The following is a 22,764-nucleotide window of genomic DNA, read 5'->3' on the forward strand; positions in this document are numbered from 1 at the left end:
CTGATAGGTTCTAGCTGAGCTTTCTGTGTAATTGTTTCCAGTCACTGAGCTGAGTGGGTTTCTAAGTAACTTTTCCATCCAACTTGCTGTGTACAAGGCAAGAGCCCCACCACTGGATGTGAAATTTGGCAGATGCGGCCGCATGCTCCAGGAGCTGCTAAACTAAGTGGCTTTAGCAGCTTGGTGAGTCTCCAGATTGGGTCGTTTATATGTCCGAGGAGGTCGAGCGGTGGGTGGGGCACTGCCTTCCAGCAGAGTGGGAACCCGACTTGTCCCCATCCCAAGAAGGTTCTGGAGATCTCAGCCCAGAGCCAGGGCCTAGACAAGCCATGGAGCAGGGCCGTTTATATGCCAGAGGAGGTCAAGGCCTGTTTAGAAGGGGAATGGGGAGTGCTGGAGCGATAGCACAGCGGGGAGGGCATTTGCCTTGCGCGCGGCCGACCCGGGTTCGATTCCCAGCATCCCATAGGGTGAGCACCACCAGGAGTCATTCCTGAGTGCATGAGCCAGGAGGAACCCCTGTGCAACACTGGGTGTAACCCAAAAAGGAAAAAAAAGAAAAAGAAAGGGAATGGGTTGGGCTAGGGAAGGGGAGGAAAGTCACATTAGAGCCCCTGGGCCATTTGCAATTGGGTGAGGGGCTGCAACTGCTGCAGGAACCAGAGCACCTGGGGATTTCAGATGGGGTTTCAGCAGCAGGGAAAATGAGCACTGAGGGGCCGGAGTGATGGTATAGCTGAGAGGGTGTTTGCCTTGCACACAGCCGACCTGGGTTCGATTCCCAGCATCCCATAGGGTCCCCCAAGCACCGCCAGGAGTAATTCCCGAGTGCAGAGCCAGGAGGAACCCCGAGCATCATCGCTGGGTGTGACCCAAAATAGCAAAAAAAGAAAAAAGAAAAAAAGAAAGAAAATGAGGAATGAGGAGCAGAGAGTCAGTGCCAGAGTCACTGCTGTTTGAGGGATGTGTTGGTGGAAGCTTAGAACTAAGGAGGGGCCTGCTAGAGGCAGACCGCAGGGTGTGCAGAGAGAACATCAGGCCTCTGAGGTAAGATTTCAGGGCCATTAGCATGGTCACTGGCTCCTCCTGGCCTTTTTTTTTTTTCTTTTGCTCCTGGCTCATGCACTCAGGAATTACTCCTGACGGTGCTGGGGGACCATATGGGATGCTGGGAATCGAACGCGGGTCGGGTCCGGCTGCATGCAAGGCAAACGCCCTTCCCGCTGTGCTATTGCTCCAGCCCCCTGATTCAGCCTTTTGTTTTCTGAACAAAAGAAGTCTCTGCTGCTTCCATGTTTCCAGTCTTTCATGGGCGACTTTTCTCTCTGCTGGAGCAGGAGAGGCTGTTTGATCTGTGAAAGTGTGGAAACCGGAACAAACATGCATGGGCGGTCAAGTATAAGACAGCACTGGCCCAGGTGACCTTCAACCCAAAGGCCAGAGCTGCAGTTGGCTTTCTATGGACAGCACACCGCAAAGGCCAAGGAAATGGAGGTTCACAAGAAGAGGCAGGGGAAGAGCCTGGTCTCGCGGTGCTGTCCAGTATGGCAGCTTAAATCTTATTAGGAGGCTCTGAGAGATAGTACCAGGGTTAAGGCTTAAGGCATTTCTCTTGCATTTCACCAAGTATGTACCCCTCTCTGGGGCAGGAGTGATAGTACAGTGGGTAGGGCATTTGCCTTGCACATGGCCGATCTGGGTTCCGTTTCCAGCATCCCATATGGTCCTCCGAGCATCACCAGGAGTAATTCCTGAGTGCATGATCAAGGAGTAACCCCTGTGCATCGCCAGGTGTGACCCAAAAAGAAATAAAAAATGTACCCCTCTCAAATAAAACAGTAATGATTTTTAAAAAAAAAAAATTTGGGGGGGCACATTTAGCAGTGCTCAGGACTTATTCCTGGCTCTGTGCTCAGGGATCATTTCTGGTAGGGCTCAGGAGACCATATGTGGTGCTGGGGATTAAACCCAGGTTGCTTGCATTGCAAAGCAAGCACCCTACTGGCCGTTCTATTGCTCTAGCCCCGTAAAACAATTTAATTTATAGAGAGACAATAGCCAGTTGTCTCTCTGCCTACTAAAGAAAAAATTATTGGGGAAGTAGAAACACCATTGAAGTTTATTTGTAGGGCCGGAGGGATAGTATAACAGGTAGGGCATTTGCCTTGCATGAGGCCGACCCGAGTTCAATTCCCAGCATCCCATTGGGTCCCCCGAGCAATGCCAGGAGTAATTCCTGAGTGAAGAGGCAGGAGAACCCCTGAGCATCGCTGGGTGTGATCCAAAAAGAAAAGAAGGAGGAGGAGGAGGAGGAAGAGAAGGAGGAGGAGGAGGAGGAGGAGGAGGAGGAGGAGGAGAAGGTGGAGGAGGAGGAGGAGGAGGAGGAGGTGGAGGAGGAGGAGGAGGAGGAGGAGGAGGAGAAGAAGAAGAAGAAGAAGAAGAAGAAGAAGAAGAAGAAGAAGAAGAAGAAGAAGAAGAAGAAGAAGAAGAAGAAGGAGAAGCTTTAGTTGCTAGGGCTGGAGAGATATATAGTGGGTAAGGGCGTGTGCTTGCATGCGGCCTACCTGGGTTTATACCTTGCACTACACATGGCCCCCTAATCCCAGTCAGAAGTGATTTTTAAACATAGCTGGGTGTTAGCAAAAAAAAAAAAAAAAGAGAGAGAGAAGATTCGAGTAACTGACCAGCTGACATACCCTGGCATCATGTTCTGGGGGTCCTCTGCCTATGCGAAGAAAGAAGATGGTGAAAGCTGAGACTGAGCCCACAGAGTTGAGTGTAGAGCTAGGCAATGAGCACCTCTTCCTGGGTGCACAGTGTCCTGCTACTGTGTCACCAGAGATGGCAGGAGGAGTGGAGGGACCAAAGAAGTTCTTTCGGCTGCTGGGAACAAGAGATGATCAGCAGAGCTCAGGGAGGCTTTCCCGGAAAGGAAGACCCAGGGACTTGGCACAGGGGCTCCAATCCAGTTGAGAGAAGGTTCTGGATTCCTTCTTCTTAAGTTGTGCTGTGACTTCCTGAGAGCACTTCCTCTGTTCCTTGTAGGCAGGGTCCATGTCACTTTCATTCAGTTCTGTGTCTGCCACATAGCACTGTGTTTCCCACTGAGAAGGACCCAACACGTCTGTTAAACTACAGCAGCTGAAGCTTGATAGCAAGGATAACAAGAAACCTGAATGGGTCAGGGAGGTAGGACAGGAGGGAAGGTGCTTGCCTTGTGTGTGGCTGATGCATGCTTGATCCCCAGCATCTCAACGGGTCCCCTGAGCCCTGAGCAAAGCTGGGTAAGGCACAGAAGAAAGAGAAAGAAAGAAAGAAAGAAAGAAAGAAAGAAAGAAAGAAAGAGAAGTAGGCAAGCAAAGAAAAAGAGAAAGAAGAAAGGAAGGAGAAAGAAGGAAGGAGCGAGTAGGGAGGGAGGGAAGAAAGGGAGAAAAAAGAAGGAATAAGGGGGCTGGAGCAATAGCACAGCAGGTAGGGCGTTTGCCTTACATGCGGCCGACCTGGGTTCGATTTCCAGCATCCCATATGGTCCCCCGAGCAACATAAGGAGTAATTCCTGAGTGCAGAACCAGGAGGAACCCCTATGACCCAAAAAGAAAAAAAAAGGAATGAGGAAGAAAGAAGGAAAGAAACGCTGGGGAGATAATACAGCAGGTAGGGTGCTTACTTTGCATGAGATTAATCCTGGTATGACCAATATCTGGCACCCCCACTTGGTCCCCCAAGCCCACCAGGAGTGATTGATCCCCAAGTCCAGAAAGAGTCAGGAAGAATCCCTGAGCATTGCCGGGTGTGGCCCCCAAACAAAAATAAACCAAAAGAGAAAAAGAAAAATGTGTTTAATGACCCTGTAGTTAGATGTGAGTCAAAGTTGCTGGTGCATGAAAGTTGTCGGGTAGTGTCCATAGGAATAAATACGCCTTCCTGGGGTTAATGAACATTCTGTGATGAGTTAATGACCGTTGTGTGGGCCACACACTCAAACCAACAGCATTAAGGTTATGCTGGCTTAGATGCCTAAGAGTTCATCTTAGGAGTCCAACTTTGGAAAATGCAGGCATGGATTGCAAAGGAAAAAATGAAAGGTGGAATATAAGGTCACTGGAATCAAAACGGGGATTAGAAACAGAATGAGAAGGGCCAGAGAGATAGCTCTCAGGCTGAGTACATGCTTTGCATGTAAGAGGCCTGGGTTTGACTTCAGGTCCTGAAGGATCCCCTAAACACTGTCAAGAGCAAACCCTGAGGGGCTAGAGCGATAGCACAGCAGGTAGGGCGTTTGCCTTGCACACAGCCAACCTAGGTTCGATTCCCAGCATCCCATATTGTCCCCTGAGCACCGCCAGGAGTAATTCCTGAGTGCAGAGCCAGGAATAACCCCTGAGCATTGCTGGGTGACCCAAAAAGCAAAAAGACCACACCCTGAGGGACTGGAGTGATAGCATAGCAGGTAGGGAGTTTGCCTTGCATGCGGTTGACCTGGGTTCGCTTCCCAGCATCCCATATAGTCCCCTGAGCACCATCAGGAGTAATTTCTGAGTGCAGAGCCAGGAGTAACCCCTGTGCATCGCCAGGTATAACCCACTGTAGCACTGTAGCACTGTTCTCCCGTTGTTCATTGATTTGCTTGAGCGGGCACCAGTATCATCTCACAACAAATTGTTGTTATTATTTTTGGCATATCAAATACGCCACCGGTAGCTTGCCAGGCTCTGCCGTGGGGGCGAGATACTCTCGGTAGCTGCCAGGCTCTCCGAAAGGGGCCAGGTATAACCCAAAAGAGAGAGAAAAAAAATAAAGAGCAAACCCTGAGCACAAAGCACTCACTTCTCTAGCATCACCAGATACGGCCCAAAATAAACCAAACCCAGGGCTGGAGAGATAGCACAGCGGATAGGGCGTTTGCCTTGCAGGCGGCTGACCCGGGTTCAATTCCCAGCATCCCATATGGTTCCCCAAGCACCGCCAGGAGTGATTCCTGAGTGCAGAGCCAGGAGGAACACCTGTGCATCGCCGAGTGTGACCCAAAAAGCAAAAATAAAAAGGTAAAAGGAGACAGAAAGAAGAGGACCCCAAGTTCTGGGCTTCAAGGCCTCGAATCCTCACTTAGGCCTTCATGAGCCGTTTCTCTATTAGGCAAATAGGCAAAGGGGGATAACCCAGGAAGCTGTAGAGAGGAATTCACTTATGAATGAGAAGGAACCGGAGATGAAGCCCTTCCACATGATCGTGAGGTAATTTCTTAGGATGCCAGGCTAGAAGGCAGTTTCCAGGGTCGCCAGCCTCCTTTCCTGCTTCTCAGCTGGCCTCTTTTTTTTTTTTTGCCACCTTCAGAAAATGTGTAAGAAGTACGTACAGCTTTCCCATGCAACTGGTGGGAAATATTCTCAGTTGGGCTTGGGAGTAAGAGAACTCTAGGAATACACAGGCAAGTCTCTGCAGGACCTCTGCAAGGGTTCCCTGGAAATGAGCAAACACAGGCTGGCATCGGTTACTCTCTCTGGTTCCAGAGCCCGAGACTGACCCCCAAGGACTGTGTGTGGGTAGGGGGGTGGCCTTCAGCCTTCTTCATCTTCCTTCCAGGTCATCCCAAGTCTCACTTCCAGCTTTTTCCTCCTGAAGAGAAGCCCCGGGGAGGAAGGGTCTGTGCACAGGCAGGAGATCTCGGTCTCCCGCTTCCTAGATCTTTTGTCCCCTCGAGGTCCCCATGGACTCCAAGGGCCAAAACTCTGCTTCTCAAGGCGCTCCCTGGGGCCTAAGGGGCAGGATTCCCATTCTCTGCCGCTCCATCTCCCTGGAATTTTCCACTGCAGCTGCCTCCGCTCCCAGACACCCCTCCCTGGGCAAAATTCCCGGCTCCCTCCGCCTCGCCTTCCCCAATCACACCTCATTCCCACCCCCGGCCCCGAGGCCCAGCCCACAGTCCGGCCCACACCCCACTCGGAGCCCGGTGGTCCCTCGTGAGGGTCCTGCGAGGCCAGGCCCCGACCGACCGGTGACAGGGAGGGTCCCCGACACCGGCCAGGGCCGGGAGAAAGGACACTGGAGGGGCCGGTCCCCCGTGGGGCTGGGGTGGGGGGAGTGGCCCTCCTCAAATCCCCATATAAGGCAGGGCAAGCGGTTCGGTTCCGGGATTGGCTGATTCAAATGAGCATTCCACCTGGCAACAGGATTCCTATTGGCTCCCGGGGAAAAATAGGAGGAAGGTGGATGGAGGTTGTCGGCGGCGGTGATTGGAGGGGGGAGGGGAGTGGAGGTGACCGGAGTAGGGGGCGGTTACCAGGGCAACAGGGTAAGAGCCCAGCAGGGTGTCCGAGACAACAGGCGGGGCCCGGGAGGTGGAGAGGAGGGAAGAGGAAAAGGAGGGTGGGAGGGAGAGGAAAGAGACGGTCGCGAGGGAGCGAGACAGCGAGACTCTGCGGGGCGGGGGGGGGGGGGGGGAGGGCGGAGGGGGCGAGACGCGAGGCCCGAGAGTAGCCGGGATGGGGCCGGTCGGGGAGCGCCGAGGACCGGGGAGGGCGTCGGAGCAGAACGAGGGCGCGCGGCGGGGCTGGCAGGGACAGATGGACGGGGCCGCCCTGGGTGGGGCCGCGAGGGCTTGGACCAGCACGGGAGATTGGGGTGGGGGGGGGACGTGCGCACCCGGGACCCCAACCCTGGTGCCTTCAAGCCCTCCCATCCCGACCGACGAGAGAGCAGTGCCCGCCTCTCGGAAGAAAAACACTCAAAAACGAGAAGAACGAGCAGGACAAATAAGGGAGCGCGCGCACGTCCAAGCCCTTGTCCGTCTGCCCAGGGTCCCGCCACCTTCCCGACCTTTCCACGCGCCGCCGCGCCTCTCCCCTCCGGAAACCCTCCCAAGCTTCCCTGAATGCCCCCCAAAGAGACTGAGGCCGAGCCTGGTGTGCGTGGGGGGGTGGATGGGTGGGACCCAGACCTGGACCACCCCCGGCAGGAGGCGATTCTGATACAGGACGGAGATCGATGGCAACCAACGAAGCAAAGCGCTATGGGGCCAAGGTGCCAAAAAGACCCACCGGGAGGAAAAATCCTTTCTAAGGGCCGAGGGGACTGACTCAGATCAGCCGAGAGCGGCGAGGCGGGGAAGGGGCCGGGCTGGAAAGGGTGGGAGAGGGCAAGTGAGAAAGTGGAGAAGAGGTGAGAACCCGGGGCGCAGCGGAGCGGAGCGGGGAGCGACGACGGAGAGGAAAGGGGAGCAGGCCGGAGGAATGAAACATGGGGAAGGCACGAGCCGAGATGGATGAGGAGACACGGGGGCGGGGGACCGGGAGACCCCAGCCAGGGGTCCACTAGGGGTGAGGGACGGGGGGCGCTGCCCCTTTCCGGCCCCCGGGCGTCAGACAAGGCCAACGGCAAGAACAGGGGCGCGCGCCGAGAGGGCGAAAATGCAGCACCCTTGGAAGTAGCGCCCCGACCTCTTCCTCTCCTCTAGGCGGTTCTCCTAAATACCTGCCCAGTCTTTCCCATCTGTCTCCCCACCCCACCCGTGGGCAAAACCTCCAGGTCTTTATATATTTATCTATTTATTTTGGGGGGGAGCACGGGCCAGTCGGATTCGGATCCTCCTCCTCCTCCTCCTCCAGGCCGCCCCCAAAAGCCAGGCTGCACGATCGCAGGGCTGGAAGGGGGGGGGGGGGTTGCAGAGGCCCCTCCCCGCAGGAACCCCACCCCTTCCCACCTTCTCGTCCCGCTCCCTCGCTCGGGTAGGCGCGTGCGTCCGTCCGTCTCTCCAGAGTCCCCCCCCTCCCTCCTCTCCCGCTCTCCCTCCCCGCGCTCGCATCCTCCTCTCCCCACCTCTCCAACCTCCGCTTTCATCCCCCTCCCCGCGCCTTCCCCTCCCCTCCCGGCCGCCGCCGCCGCCGCCGCCGCGGCCGCCTGCCCCACCCCTGGGAAGCCCCTCCCGTCGGGCAGCGCCGCCTTTATAAGCGGGTTCCCCGGCCGGGGGCGGCAGCGGCTGGTCGGCGGCAGCTCTGCGGCTTGCGGGGGCGGCGGCGGCGGCGGCGACGAGCCCTTGCACCGAGCGATCGCGGCCCCGGAGCGCGCCGGCCCGCAGCGCCCGCAGCGCCCGCCCCGCCCGCCCGCAGCCCTGCGCGTGCCGGCCCCGGAGCCACCCCCGCCGCGCCCGCGCGCCCGGCCGCCAGGTTCCGCCGTCCCGGCCCCGGCACCATGTCGGAGAAGAGCGTGGAGGCAGCGGCCGAGCTGAGCGCCAAGGTACGGGCGGGGGCGGCGGCGCCCTGCACCCCCCACCCCCGGCCGCCCCCCGACGGCCCCGCGCCGCCCGGGCGCCGGGTCCCCGCGGACCCCACTCCGCCCTCCCCCACCCCCGCGCCGGCCTGCCGCTGCCTCCCCGGGCCCGCGCGGCGCCCCCTAGCGGCCCCGCGCGCCGCCGCCGCCGCCGCAGCCGCCGCCGCCGCTCCGGCCCCGGCCGCCGTCCGCGCCCCTCCCGGGGCCCCGGGCCCGCGCGCCCCGGCGGCTCCCGGCCCCCCGCCCCGCCCCGCCCCGCCGCGGGCGCTCCGAGTGCCGCGGGTGTAAACAGGCTCCCGCGGGAGGCGGCTGACGCTGCGCCCCTCCCCTCGGGGCCCCGCGGCCCTTCCCCGCCGACGGCTCCTGCCGGGGGGTCTCGCCCCCCACCCCCACCCCGGGTGTCACCTCTGATGATTATTCCCATGCCTCCGAGGCTGGCCTGCAGCTTGCATTGTATAGCCTTTCCCCCCTCGCTCCCACCTCCCCCCCGATGGGAGCCCCGAATCTCCCGAGGCGCGCAGGGGGGAGGCGCGGCGCGGCCCTGGCCTTGGCGCGGCGCGGAGCCGAGCCGAGCCGACCTCGGGCGCCCCGGCTCCCCGCCCGCGCGCCCCCCGGGCCTCTCCGCCGCTCGCCTCTTTTTTTCGCAGCCCTGCTTTTAATTTCCCTCGGGACCTTTGCCGAATGTCGCCGGGGGAAATTAATCCAGCCAGGGGTGGGGGGGCTGGGAATCCGACCTTGGGGAGGAAGGGATGGGGGGGCGTTGAGGAGGGGAGAGGCGGGGGCTCGGGTCCCCCAGGCTGCCCGGAGGGCCTGGGATGGGAACGGGGCGAGCCCCCGGGGTTCGGAGGAGACGGTGGGAGGAAGGGGCCGCGCGGGGGGCCGGCGCCGAGGTGTGCCCGAGGCCCGCCGGGTGGGCCGCGCGCGCGCGCGGGCGGGCGCCGCTTCCAGGAGGCGCCTTTGTATGCGGGCGCCGGCGGCCAGCGTGCGGGCCTGCCCGTGTGAGCCGCTGCATGTCTGGGGGGGCCGGAGCCATGTTGCCGCTTTGTGAGCCTGCGTGGCTGCAGGCTGGTGCGTGCCAGGATGCCCAAACACCGGGCCATGTGTCTGCGGGGCGCGTGGGCGCTTTTCTGTGGCTGGGTGTGAATCGGTATCAGCCTGTGTCAGTGTGTGCCTGTGTCGGGTGAACGAGGCCAGGGAGCTGCTGAGCCCCAGGCCGAGGTCACAGAGCCTCCTGGAAAAGGGATCATGGAAGGACAGTGACCAGGGAACCGGACAGGGGAGCAGAGGGCCTGCCAGGGCCCTTGGACTTTGGCCCCGAGGCTTCCTCCCCCCTCCCCTTCTGGCCTCCTCCCCCCTTCCCTCCGTTCATCGTCGCAGATGGGAAACCCAACAGACCTAAAAAGGGGTGGGGGGGTCCCCCAGTCCCTTACGTAAGAAAATGCCAGGTAGGGGCCGGAGTCGCAGGACAGCAGAGAGGGTGCTTGCCGGGAATGCAGACAGCCCGGGTTCGATCCCCACCCCTCGCCTGCCCCGAACCCACCAGGATCCTTGAGCACGGAGCCAGGAGTAAGCCCTGAGCACCACCAGGTGTGGCCCCCAAAGCAAAACAGAGAAGCCCATTGAGCAGGAGTGCCCTGCCCGGCCCCAGCCCAGTGGGATGGGGCGGAGAAGCCTGCCAGTGGGTGAGAGCTCATTTCCTCCCTGGGCCAGTTCCACAAGGACCCGGCCGCCCAAGGAGCTCTCTTATCCCCCCAAAAAACTTCCACCCCCCTGGAATCAGATACACCAGCTGCTCCCCGTGCCTGATCCCAGAGACACCCGCGTGTCGCTCGCTGCCTAGGTGTCCAGAGAGAAGGGGAGTCTTGGAAGAGCATCTTCCTGCAGGGGAGGAGGAGGACATCCCCGGGGGTGCTTGCTTGGGGGAGAAACGGGGTGAGTGGTGGACAGGACCTCTCAAAGGTCCCACCCCGACAGGCATTCAGGGAGTTTGTTTACTCTCTTCAGCATCTCACATCCTTTCCTCACACTCCTTGGAGGGGTGGCTGCCCTTCCCCACCTGTGCACCCTCCCCCTCCCTCCCCCCCAACACAGAGACTGAGTAGGGGTGTGGGAGGGCGAGCCAGAGATGGTACCCAGGCCTTTGCGGTTCCCGCACTTTGTTTAAGTAGAAGCCAGAGGAATGGGGATGGAGGGGGGGCTCGTAGAGGTGATTCAGGGGAAAGACCCCCAAGGTAGACAAAAGGAGTTGGGGAGCAGGGCCAGCCGGGCTGAGGCCGGGGGTCCCAGGGGCTGGGGGGAGGCCTGAGCAGATGGAGAGGATTTGCTTTGCTGAGCCCATGCTGCCGGCCGAGTGGAGCGTGCACTGTACCTTGGCCCCACGTGCCGTCCTCATCACGGCCCTCCCTGGAGTCTGGGGGAGGCGATTGTGTGTGTGTGTGTGTGTGTGTGTGTGTGTGTGTGTGTCCGTGTGTGTCTGGGGTCTGTGTCCACCTTCAAGGTGAAACAGCTGGTTCTCAGGGACTACGAGGTGACACCTGTCTCCCCCGCAGGACCTGAAGGAGAAGAAGGAGAAGGTGGAGGAGAAGGCCGGCCGGAAAGAGCGGAAGAAAGAAGTGGTGGAGGTGTGAGGGGCACCCCCACCGCGATCTTGACCCGGGGGAGGGGAGCCGGGGTCCCACCTTGGTCTTGGTCTTGACCCCCCTCCGCACCCTCCTCCCCTGTTCCGTCTTCGCAGGAGGAGGAGAACGGCGCTGAGGAGGAGGAGGAAGAAACCGCGGAGGACGGAGAGGAGGAGGATGAAGGGGAAGAAGAAGGTGGGAGGGGCAGGGGGGTCGGGCTCCAGGGAGTCCCCCGAGGCAGGGCTGAGGGAGACCCCTGTGGGTGGAGGGGCATCAGTCCTGGCATCTGCCCTACCCCAATCACCCGTTTCTGGCTCCTCAGATGAGGAAGAAGAAGAAGATGATGACGAAGGGCCCGCGCTGAAGAGAGCTGCCGAGGATGAGGTTTGAGCCGGGGTGTGGGCTCCGGAGGGCTGTCGGGGACCGTGTGGACATGAGTCCCCATCCCTGTGGTATCAGGGGACCCCCCCCACCGCCTCCCACCTGACTGCCACCCAACCCTCCACAGGATGAAGCGGATCCCAAGCGGCAGAAGACGGAGAACGGGGCGTCGGCATGAGCCCCCCTGCCAACGGGCTGGGGGTGGGAGGGCCCCTCGGGTCCTCGCGGACGGCTGGGACCGGACCAGTGCGGCTGCCCTGACCTGGCTGCCTGCTCGGCCACCCCAGAGCTGCCACCTCCCCGTGTCCCCCAGCCTCCCTCCTCATTGCCGCCCCTCCAGACACCGTCCCTCCATCCTCACTGCCATGGTTCACCTTCCAACCTGCCCCCCGCCGCCCCCGTCCCAGTCCTCCCCCCTCCCCATCCCCCCCACGCCCTGTCCCTCCTCTGATGCCTCTGGGTCCTCCCCTTTGCATCCCAGCCTCATATCCCGCCATCCCTCCCCTGCCTGATCCCCTGGGCCTCCCCCAGACCCTCTCAGACAGCGCCAGGCCGGGGTGGGGCCGAGCCCCACAGCTGCCCCCTCCTCTCCCCCTTTTTTGTATAATTTAATAAAGAAACGGTCGCGCTTCTGTTTTTAACCTGTCTCCTGCTTGCCGGGAGGGGGTGGGCCCAGTGAGTGCCGCGGAGAGGGAGGGGTTGGGGTATTTCACCGCCCCCCAAGCTTAATTAAACTCACCGTGTGTCCTCCCCCAAGAAGACCAGAGTGCCCCGTGCTGCCGGGGTGGGCACATGGCACAGTTTCTCAAGACCTGATCCGTCTCTTGGGGATACTGAGCCCCTATAATACACTCCTGTGCTAGCCCACACCCCTTCTAGACCGCTGGCGCCGACAGGCAGCCCAGTGGAAAGCTACTGGCAACTTGCACTCAAGGTCCAGAAACAGGAAGTCCCGCCCTTGGCGTGGCTGGGAGGACTCAGGGTGGGGGGACCCCCGGGCATGGACAATGCCCTCTACATAGAAGGGACACCCAAGTGGCGGCTCTCAGGTGTGCTGTGCGGGGGAAGGGGGGGGTGGAGACCATCGGGCACCTTGCCAGTTCAGCTTCGGCTCTGCGGAGTGTTGTTTTGGAGTTGAACTTGGTCCGCAGGATTTCTGAATTTCTCACTTCTGCTCCCTTTTTGATTCAGAATTACTGGGGGGGCGGTGGGTAGCTGAGCCCACAGGGGTTTGAGTGGGAGGAGGGGTGTGACTCTTCTCCCCAGGATACAACACGCAATGCGTTTCAGGGACAAGATCCCACACACCTTTCATCTTCACATGCCCTGACACACACACACACATATACACACACACACATACACACACACACACACACCCCTCTTTCATCTTCCTGAGCCCAATGTGCGCACACTGAGCTTTTGTCTTCACAAGCCCCAAGACAGACTCACACCTTTCATCTTCACATACCCACACACACCCCTTTCATCTCCGCATGCCCCATACACACCGAGCTTTTGTCGTCACACGCTCCAATACACATACACACACCCCTTTCATCTTCACATGCCTCAATACACACACACACAGAGCTTTCGTCTCCACGTGCCCTGGTACACACACACACACACACACACACAAACACACACACACACAGAGCTTTTGTCTCCACGTGCCCCGATACACACACACACACACACACACACACACAGCTTTCCTCTGCGTGCCTCAACTAAGGCACGAAGTTTGTTCATTTAAGCTTTTCTCAGTGTCATCTGTAAATGGGGGAGAATGTTAGGTTTCGGGGATTCCTGCTCTATCAATATGCTTTAGATGGTGACTTGGACATGGTTAAGAGTTAATCCAATGCATTTGTTCTCTGGGCTTGGGGTGCCCTTTCCTAGACCTGCTGTGTTTTTTTTGGGGGGGTCACACCCTGTGATGCTCAGGGTTAACTCCTGGCTCTGCACTCAGAAATGACTCCTGGCGGTGCTCCGGGGACCATATGGGATGCTGAGGATCGAACCCAGGTTGGCTGCGTGCAAGGCAAATGCCCTCTCCACTGTGCTATTGCTCTGGCCCCTCGACCTCCTGTTTTCTTCCACTCATGACCCATTTGCCCCTGAGACATTTTTATGTGACCCCCCAGGTATACAGACAGTAAGAAGATACACAAAAACAACATTTACTGATAGAATCCTACAAAAAAAAACTTGACACGGTTTTGTTTTGGGGGTTTGGGGGCCACACCCTGTGTTGCTCAGTCCTCAGTGGAACCTGCCACTGATCAAAGGGGACTGAGGTGCCAGGGATAGAATCCGGGTGGGCTGCTTGCTTGCAAAGCAAACGTCTCAACCCCTGTATTATCTCTCTGACCCTAAACGCTGAGAGTATTTTCATGACCCATACATTCAGTTACGGGATCCGTATGGGGTCACGGCCCACACTTTTAAGAGATCAGATTTTAGGGGACGGTAAGACTGCCTGTCTACGACATTTATCCTAAGAGTCACCACTTGGAGAGGCAGTGGCAAGGTGACTAAGGTCAGGGAGGCCAGGGGGATGTGGGGGATCACAGAAGGTCTGGCCAGAGGAGGCAAGAAGGCTGTTGGGGGGGCCGGGAGGGACCAGAAAGGGTTTGGAGTCTTTGTTGGTTTGGTTTTTGGTTGGGGGCCACACCCGGTGATGCTCAGGGCTTTCTCCTGCACTCGGGAATCCTTCCTGGCGACGCTCCAGGGACCTTATGGGAGGTCGGGGATGGAACCAGGTTGGCTGCGTGCAAAGCCAGCGCCCTAAGAAAGGGTTTAGATTTGGAGCGAGGGACAGGAAGTCCTGGGGACAGGGTCCTGTCAGCGGGAGGGGAGGGCACGGTGGCAGGGGACACCGGGACAGAGGAAATAAACAAGGGGAGCGCCACCACAGGGGTGGAGGGTAATGTTGCTGGGAATCAGCCCCCTCACACTTTCCACTGCGAAGCGAAACCGTGAACCCTGGGGTGTGTGTGTGCAGGGGGGCGACGTGGAGGGGAAGTGGGGAGAGGTGCAGTGAAGGCAGAAGGGCGGAGGCCAGGGCCTGGAGGAGCACGGCCACCTCCCAGCTCACTAGGCCCCCCACTCCGCTCTGCCCCCCCCAGCCCCCCTTCCCGAGGAGCCCCTCTGCCCTCCCTCCCGCCGCCCGCTTTCTCCTGGGTTCCACTCCCTGCAGACGGTCTCCCCGTCCCTCTTCCTCCTCCATCTCCCTCTACCGAGCCTCTGTCTCTCTCTGATCGTCTGTCCATCTGTCCAGCCCAACCCCTTCCGGCCTGAATCTTTCCGTTGGAGGGCCCGGGGGGCGGCCCAGGCCTGAGGGGCGATGCGGGGGCCTCCGTTCCTCGACCTGCTGCTCCTGCTGCTGCTGTGTGTGGCTCCAGGTAAGGGGACCCCCTGCGGGCTGACCTCCAGGCACTGGCCAGGGCTGGCCAGAGGTGGCTGAGGCTCTTGGGCTTCTCCAAGTGTCCGCCTGAGCAGGGAAGGGGCAGGAACCCACCGTCTCCCTCGGGAACCTGAGGCTCCTTCGTGGTCCCCACCCCCACCCCAGTCTCATGATGGCTCATGGCCCTTCTCCCTGGCCTCTCTTCTCCTGCCCAGGGGAGGCGTCAGGGGCTGAGGCCCAGGTCCAGGTGGTGTGGACCCCGGAGGGGGTCCCTGCCCAGCTCCCCTGCATCTCCGCCAGCCCCTCCCAGGACCTGCGAATCCGAGAGGTCCTTTGGCAGCACGTCCCAGACAGGTATGCACCCCGAAAGGTGGGCAACACCAGCCCCTGGATCCGGCATCAGCCACACTCCCACCTGCACCCCCAAATCCAAGATCTCCTCCTCTGAGCTGTCAGAGAAGCTGAGCTCAGCCCTGGGGCACCCCCCCAACCTGGCTTCTTCCCTACGGGGTGTGTGTGTTGGGGTGGGTACCCAGGGTCCCCCTTAGGGATGTCTGCAGTCCTGACAGCTTCCTGCTGCCATATGGTGCTGGTGTGGGGGGTGCATCTTACCCTCCGAATTGCAGTTCACTCTCTGTCTTTCTGTCTGTCTGTCTGTCTGTCTCTCCCCGGACCTCCCATGCCCAGCGCGCCTTTTGGGGCCTCCCCGCACCCTCCAGCCCCGGGCCCCGCCGAGGCTGCCCCTCGGGGCTACACCGTGCTGCGGCTGACCCCCGGGGGCGTGCGCAGCGGGAAGCAGCCCCTGCAGCCCCGCGTGCAGCTGCGCCAGCGCGACCTGCAGCGCGGCGACTTCTCGCTGTGGCTGAGCCCGGCCCGGCGCGCCGACGCCGGCGAGTACCGCGCCTCCGTGAGCCTCCGGGACCGCCGCGGGCACCGCAGCGTCGCCTGCCGCCTCCGGCTGCGCGTGGGCCAGGCCTCCCGTAGGTGGGGGCGGGCGGCGGGCAGGGGCAGGAGGGGCGGGGGCGCGAGGGCATCACCCCCGGGGCACCCCTTCCCCCCAATCCGCACCCCGGCCGGCGCGGCCGGGCTGCGCGCATCGCGCGTCGCGGGGACGCGCTGGGGAGGGGTTGGGGGGAGGCGGCATCTGGACCAGTGATTCATCCCAATCTCCCGGGCTGGGCTTCCTGGGGGTCCTCAGTTGGGGGTGCGGGGGAGAGGGAAGCGCAAACCCCACCAAGTTCACTCCAGATGAGGCTCAGGGGAGTGGGGGGGTGGGGGCGCCCTCCCCCACGCCTGCATCCCTCGTAAAGCATCCACAGGTACCACCAGGCTTTTGAACCTGGGGGGGGGGGGGGAGGAAGGTTCTGGAAGGAGAAACAGACAGCCTGGTCCCCGCTCCCAGGAGGAGCGTCCAGTTGGCTCACGGGCCGGTCGGGAGAGTGTTTCCGTTTCCGTCTCAGCTCACACCTTCCTCCTCCTCCTTGCAGTGACGGTGGCCAGCCCCTCCCCCTCGGGGGCTCTCAGGGCCTCCGACTGGGTCGTCCTGAACTGCTCCTTCAGCCGCCCCGACCTCCCCGCCTCCGTGCGCTGGTTCCGGGGCGCAGACAGAGCCCCGGTACCCGCCGCCCCGCGCCTCTACGCTGCGGGAAGCTTCCTCTTCCTGCCCCAGGTCCGCCCGGCCGACTCCGGCCTCTGGGGCTGCGTCCTGGCCTACGGGGATGGCTTCAACGTCTCCATCACCTCCATCCTCACCGTTTCGGGTAACGTCACCTCTCCACCTGCACATGTGACCACAACTCCTTCCTGCCCGCCCGCCCGCCACCTCCTCACCCGGACTGACGGATTCCCCAGTGAGGCCCTTGGCAACGGGGCCACGTCAGTGGCAGTGCTGGGGGCCTGGCTGTTGAAATACCTTTTCCCATTAAGACCAACTCCTGGCCAGCCTTGATTCTCTTCTTGGTCCCACCTGGGTGGCCAGACCTGAGTGTGAATTTCTGGGCATCCTTTTTTTTTTTTCTTGCTTTTTGGATCACACCCAGCGATGCACAGGGGTCACTCCTGGCTCATGCACTCAGAAATTACTCCTGGCGGTGCTCGGGGGACCCTATGGGATGCTGAGAATCGAACCCAGGTCGGCCACGTGCAAGGCAAACGCCTTCCCTGCTGTGCTATCTATCGCTCCAGCCCCAAATTTCTGGGCATCCTTGGCTCAGCCCTCAAGCCCTGCCCTCTCCAGAGGCTGCCCCCCAAAACCCCCCAATCCGTCACCCCTGGGCCTCCCCGCCTGCTCTGGTTTATCTTGGCTTCTCTTCCTTTCCAGGCCTGACGTCCCCAGCCCCCCTGACGGTGTATGCTGCCGCGGGTACCACAGCAGAGCTACCCTGCCACCTGCCCCCCGTGGTGGGGACCCAGTCTCCCCTCAGTGCCCAGTGGACCCTTCCTGGGGGCGGACCGGACCTTCTGGTGCCCGGAGACCAGGGAAACTTCACCCTCCGGCTGATCGCCGTGAGCCGGGCCCAGGCCGGGACCTATACGTGCCGGGTCCGTCTGCAGAAGCAGGGATTCAGTGTCACTGTCACTTTGGCCGTCATCACAGGTCAGCCCCAGGTGGGAAAGGAGTGAGTGCCCAGGACTGGGGATTGGAGGGAGGACCGGGAGGGGATGCAGGTTGGGCAGAGCCTGGGCAGGTACACCCCATGACGCCAGGGGACTCTTCTCTCACCCCCCCCATTGACAGCACTGAGATGGAAAATCACCCCTGAGTCACCAGACGAACGTTCCACTCAGAGTTAAGGGACTCCCCTTTTTCCCAAGGCCCGGGGGAGGCTTTGAGAAAGGAGCAAGAGATGGCGAAAGTGTGAATGGTTTCAGGGGAGTAGGAAGGCCCAGGGATGTGGCCCAGGGGTAAAATACACGCCTCCATGTGTCAGGTCCGGGGTTTCATTCCTAAACCACACACGTCTCCCCCGCATCACCCCAGGTCCCCTTCCTGCACCCCTGGTGTGTCCCCGTACTAGCAATAACAAAATAGATTAAAAAGGGGGGGGGGCTGGAACCATAGCACAGCGGATGGGGCGTTTGCCTTGCACACGGTGGACCCAGGTTTGATTCCCAGCATCCCGTATGGTCCCCCGAGCACCGCCAGGCGTAATTATGAGCCAGGAGTAAACTCTGTACAATCCCGGGTTGACCCAAAAAGCAATAATAATAATAATAATAATTAATAAAGGGGGGCGGAGCTGTACCCCTGGTGGTTAAGCACTTGCCTTGCAGGCGACTATCTCTGGTTCAGTTCCCTGTATGGTCCCCTGAGCACCTCCAGGGGTCACTCCTGAGCACAGGGCCAGGCCATCCTGAGCACTACCTCCCTTCCCCCTCCGAAAAGAAGTTGGGGGGGACTGGAGCAGTAGTACAGTGGGTAGGGCGTTTGCCTTACATGTAGCCGGCCTGGGTTCGATCCCAAGCTCTCCTTATCGTCCCCTGAGCACCGCCAGGAGTGATTCCTGAGTGCAGAGCCAGGAGAATTGCCGGGTATGACCCAAAAAGCCAAAGAAAGAAAGAAAAGAAAAGAAAAGAAAAGAAAAGAAAAGAAAAGAAAAGAAAAAAGGGGTCTATTTCTAGTCCCAGTGTCCACTTTGGGGCCAGGGCTTGGGTTAAAGTTGCAGGAAGTGACCTGGATTTGGGAATCTGTCCCCGGGTCAGCAAATATTTACTGAGCAAAGACTTTCTCAGACAGTAGAAAACAAACCCAAACCTACCTGGCTCCAGGGGCCCGTATGCGTTTACTGGTTGCTCTGGGCCACAGCAGGTGACCCAGTGTTCACCTGTCCCTCAGCTGTTATACCATATAGTAACGCTGAGTGGGCAAGTGAATAAATGAGTTTCCTAATAAATATGTCTCCCAGGCCAGGGAGACTTCTGGAAGCTTCTCTGGGTTGAAACTCAGGTTGGGTTCCGTCCCGGGTTCCATAGCACTGCCATGTGTGGTCCCCCGCCCCCAATAACGGCCTCCTAAGGGCTGGTGCTGAATGTTCATTATTCAGGGAATGGAACCTTCTGGAACGCTTCCCCGAAGCCCTGAAGCCCCACTTTTCCTCACACCCAGTGCTTGCTGCTGACTTAGCCCTGACTCAGCCTTTCTGCCTGTCTCCCCCATCCAGTCAGCACCTCAGTTCCTCCTTATTTAATATTCAGGGTCACACCCTGTGATGCTCAGGGATTTCTCCTGGCTCTGTGCTCAAGGATCACTGCTAGAGGTGTTCGAGGGCCCATAGGTGGTGCTGGGGATCGAACCTGGATCAGCCATGTGCAAGGCAAGTGCCCTGCCTCCTGTCCCGTGACTCCAGCCCAGTTCTTCCTGTCTCAGTTCTTCCTCAGGGCCATTGGCTCGCGTCCATTTTCTTTTTTCTTTTTTTGTTTTTGGGTCACACCCAATTATGCACAGGGGTTGCTCCTGGCTCTGTACTCAGGAATTACTCCTGGCAGTGCTCGGGGACCCTATGGGATGTTGGGAATCGAACCCGGGTCGGCCGCGTGCAAGGCAAACACCCTACCCACTGTGCTATCGCTCCAGCCCCAAACTCACGTCCATTTTCATGCTGCTTTCATGGTGACCCAACGGGAAGACGCTGTTCCCCTGTGTGAGAGAGGAGCTTCCCCAAAGCACACAGCTGTTCTGCGCTCGGGGTTACTTGGGGGTCTTTGTCACCCTGTCTGTGGGTGGGTTCCCGTCTGCCAGGCTGAGCTCAGGGCCTTCACCCTGGCTTCCTGCTTCCAGCCTTGAGTTGCGCTTTCTAGAGGCAGTGATCAGTTCCTGCTCTGGAAATGGGACTAACCAAAGGGGGACAGTATTTTCCAGAAGCACGACAAGGCTCTGAGCTACGTTGTGAAGACTAGCCAAGAGGGGCTGTGACGACGTGAAGGAATTGTAAGAAAGGGGGCTGGAGCGATAGCACAGCAGGGAGGGCGTTTGCCTTGCAGGTGTCCGACCAGGGTTCGATCCCCGGCATCCCATATGGTCCCCCAAGCACCGCCAGGAGTAATTCCTGAGTGCAGAGCCAGGAGTAACCCCTGTGCATCACTGGGTGTGACCCAAAAAGAAAAAGAGAAAAAAAAAAACGGATTGTAAGGGAGTGTGCTGGCAGATTTGCCATCCTATTGGATCATTTGAGTTGGAACAGGAACCCCCCCAAGGCAGTGGGGACCGGTGGGAGTGTTTGGGTGGTCCTGTGGGCCAACCGGAAATCTTTTCTTGTGTAGATTGATCTGGCTGTGACCCCAAGAGCTTCTCCTTGCCCTTGGCCTGTCAGTGCCCAGGGGAGTCATCCAGACTTGGGAGTCATTTTTTTTTTCTTTTTGGGTCACACATAGCGATGCTCAGGGGTTACTCCTGGCTCAGCACTCAGGAATTACTCCTGGCATTGCTTGAGGGATCATATAAGATGCCAGGGATTGAACCTGGGTTGGCCACGTGCAAAGAAAATGCCCTCCCCACTGTACCATCACTCCAACCCCCAGGAGTACCTTGAACCCCTAGTTTCCACTAAAGAAGATCTTTCTCCTCTGCTTTTTCAGTGACTCCCAAGTCCTCTGGGTCACCCGGCAGCGTGAGCCAACCCTTCTGTGAGGTCACGCCGGCGTCTGGACAGGAGCGTTTTCTGTGGATTCCCCTGGGCAGACAGTCTGAGGACAGCACCCTGGGACCCTGGCTGCTCCTGCAGGACCCCAGACTGCTTTCCCAGCCCTGGCAGTGCCAGCTGTACCAAGGGGACAGGCTTCTCGGGACGGCGCTCTACTTCCCGGAACACTCTCGCCCAGGTCTGACGTCCAGCAGGTCTCCCCGGCCAGCTCCAGGCCACTTGCCTTCATCTCATTTCCAGATTCCCCCTCCCCCCCGACCCCAAATTCTTTTTTCTCCCCATCTTGCACGCTGCAGTTACCACAGCATATTTGATGGGGTTCAGACAATAGGCAACAAATCATAGATATATATATATATATATATATATATATATATATATAAATATATGACTCTCGGACAGCCCGGCAAGCTATCCTGCCCACACGGGCAGAGCCTGGCAAGCTCCCCCTGGCATATTCGACATGCCAAAAACAGTAACGACAACAGGTCCCATTCCCCTGACCCTGAACGAGCCTCCAATCGTTGGGAAAAGACGAGTAAGAAGAGAAGTAAAATCTCAGGGCTGGGAGGAATAGAGACGTTACTGGCGCCTGCTCGAGTGAATCAAAGAACAATGGGATGACAGGGATACATACAGTGATTGCACCCTGACCCCCGGGCTCTTGTCTACGCCAGACCCTCCAGACCCTCCGCTGCCTTAATGAGCCGAATGATCTCTGCTAATCCCCTTCAGCGCCCTGGGCCTCATCTCTCTGTCATCTGTGAGGATGAGGTGAGATGTCTCATCTCCTCTGGATAGTGACCCTCGGCCTCCACCTGTCCCTTCTCTGCAGGTGCCTGGTCCTCTGGGGGAGCCCCTGGCGCCTCAAAAGCTGCCCATCTTCCTCTCTTCCTCACTCTGGGGAGTATTTTTCTGCTTCTTTTGGGAACCGGAGTCTATGGCTTTCATCTCTGGAGAAGACAGGTGAGCCAGAAGTATCCCCTCTCCTAAAATATTGGCTGCCACCCCCTTTTTAGTCAGATCACCCTTTTTTTCATCCACATCACCCCTTTTCCATCAGATCACCCTTTTTCAGTCAGATCACTCTTGTTTTTTTTTTTCTTTTTGGGTCACACCCAGCGATGCTCAGGGGTTACCCCTGGTTCATGCACTCAGGAATTACTCCTGGCGGTGCTCAGGAGACCCTATGGGATGCTGGGAATTGAACCCGGGTCGGCTACGTGCAAGGCAAATGCCCTACTCACTGTGCTATGGCTCCAGCCCCTCAGTCAGATCACTTTTTTCAGTCAGACCACCGAGGTGCCCCCTGAACTTCCCCTCAGACCCCTTCCTGCTTAATCCCTGCACTCTGGACCCCCTGGAATCTAGAAGGGCTGCGATTAGGCCAAAGAAGAGTTGGGGAGAACAGGGGTCTGTGAAGGAACAGACGGGCCTCAGTGCAGTGGTCTCCTCTGGTCCCTTCCCTTTCCCACGTCTCACCCCTTCCACTGCCCTTCCAGACCATCTCACAGTGGAGACCTAGAAGATTCTCTGCCTTGGAGCAGGGGGTTCACCCACCCGAGGCTCAGAGCAAGAGGGAGGACCTGGAGCCGGAAGACCCAGAGCTGGAGCCAGAGCTGGAGCAGGAGCTGGAGCCGGGGCTGGAAACTGCACCAGAGCTGGAGCTGGCGATGGAGCCGGGCCCGGAACTGAAATAGTCCTGAGCAGGAGCAGAGGCGCCAGCCGGCTCCACACCCCTGTCCAAGTCCAAATAAACGCCCCGTCAGCAGCAAGCCAAGCCTGACTCCTTGCCCAGAGAAGCTCCGGGTCGCTCCCCGCTTCAGGGGTTCCCGTCTCCCACCCCAGTCTCTTGACCCACTTTCCTCGGCCTCTCTCCTCCCCCTTCTGTCCCTGGTCCCCTGGGGCTTCTTCCTTGGTCTCTCTCCTGCATTCTCTCGCCTGGGGGGTTGCTTTTTGTGAGGGTCCAAAAGGCCTGCACCCTGCCCTCCCGCTCTCTCGCATGGGCTCTGAGGGCTGCCCTGGTTTCCTTTCGGTTTTTGTTCCTCTGCCTCCCCGTCCCCTCATCCCGTCCCATCACCCAACTTCAGCACAGGCTGTGGCCCTCTGGCTCCATTTTTCCGTTGTCCTTGACCCTGGCCTTCTGGGTCACACACACACATTCTCTCTCTGCTGAGGCACCTTCCTGACTGGATCCCACTGCCTGCACAGGGGCCTCAGGCCTACACACACACACACACACACACACACACACTCTCACACACACACACACCACAAAAACACACACATACACTCCTTCCGCTGAGTTGCCTTCCTACACACACACACACACAACACAAACACACACACACCCCTTCTGCTGAGTTGCCTTTCTACACACACACACACACACACACACACAACCTTCTGTTGAATTGTCTTCCTACACACAAACACACACATCCTTTTG

At 59.2% G+C, this 22,764-nt stretch overlaps 3 protein-coding genes across 3 annotated transcripts in view; 2 read left to right on the forward strand and 1 right to left on the reverse strand.

The window, feature by feature from the left end:
* Positions 1-22,764, reverse strand: part of ZNF384 (zinc finger protein 384) — a 168,242-nt gene that overhangs the window by 104,500 nt on the left and 40,978 nt on the right. The window lies entirely within an intron of this gene.
* Positions 7,982-11,896, forward strand: PTMS (parathymosin). The gene is made up of 5 exons (XM_056106835.1): positions 7,982-8,232; positions 10,815-10,886; positions 11,000-11,078; positions 11,206-11,267; positions 11,392-11,896. Exons 1-5 carry the CDS (start codon positions 8,188-8,190, stop codon positions 11,440-11,442), a joined length of 309 nt encoding a protein of 102 aa, XP_055962810.1. The 5' UTR covers positions 7,982-8,187; the 3' UTR covers positions 11,443-11,896.
* LAG3 (lymphocyte activating 3) lies at positions 14,617-22,081 on the forward strand. The gene is made up of 8 exons (XM_056106871.1): positions 14,617-14,674; positions 14,892-15,030; positions 15,364-15,660; positions 16,177-16,436; positions 16,997-17,272; positions 20,251-20,493; positions 21,151-21,281; positions 21,818-22,081. Exons 1-8 carry the CDS (start codon positions 14,617-14,619, stop codon positions 22,013-22,015), a joined length of 1,602 nt encoding a protein of 533 aa, XP_055962846.1. The 3' UTR covers positions 22,016-22,081.

Source organism: Sorex fumeus, unplaced genomic scaffold, assembly GCF_029834395.1.
Source record: "Sorex fumeus unplaced genomic scaffold, SorFum_2.1 ptg000148l, whole genome shotgun sequence".
NCBI lineage: Eukaryota > Metazoa > Chordata > Mammalia > Eulipotyphla > Soricidae > Sorex > Sorex fumeus.

What these genes read in the sequence shown, in the direction of transcription:
- PTMS (XM_056106835.1), top strand. Translation starts at nt 8,188, where the DNA reads ATGTCGGAGAAGAGCGTGGAGGCAGCGGCCGAGCTGAGCGCCAAG. An exon ending in GGATGAAGGGGAAGAAGAAG is followed by an intron (nt 11,079 to 11,205) that starts GTGGGAGGGGCA and finishes CTGGCTCCTCAG; the next exon opens with ATGAGGAAGAAGAAGAAGAT. An exon ending in AGAGAGCTGCCGAGGATGAG is followed by an intron (nt 11,268 to 11,391) that starts GTTTGAGCCGGG and finishes AACCCTCCACAG; the next exon opens with GATGAAGCGGATCCCAAGCG.
- LAG3 (XM_056106871.1), top strand. Translation starts at nt 14,617, where the DNA reads ATGCGGGGGCCTCCGTTCCTCGACCTGCTGCTCCTGCTGCTGCTGTGT. An exon ending in GCTGCTGTGTGTGGCTCCAG is followed by an intron (nt 14,675 to 14,891) that starts GTAAGGGGACCC and finishes TCTCCTGCCCAG; the next exon opens with GGGAGGCGTCAGGGGCTGAG. An exon ending in CTCCATCCTCACCGTTTCGG is followed by an intron (nt 16,437 to 16,996) that starts GTAACGTCACCT and finishes CTTCCTTTCCAG; the next exon opens with GCCTGACGTCCCCAGCCCCC.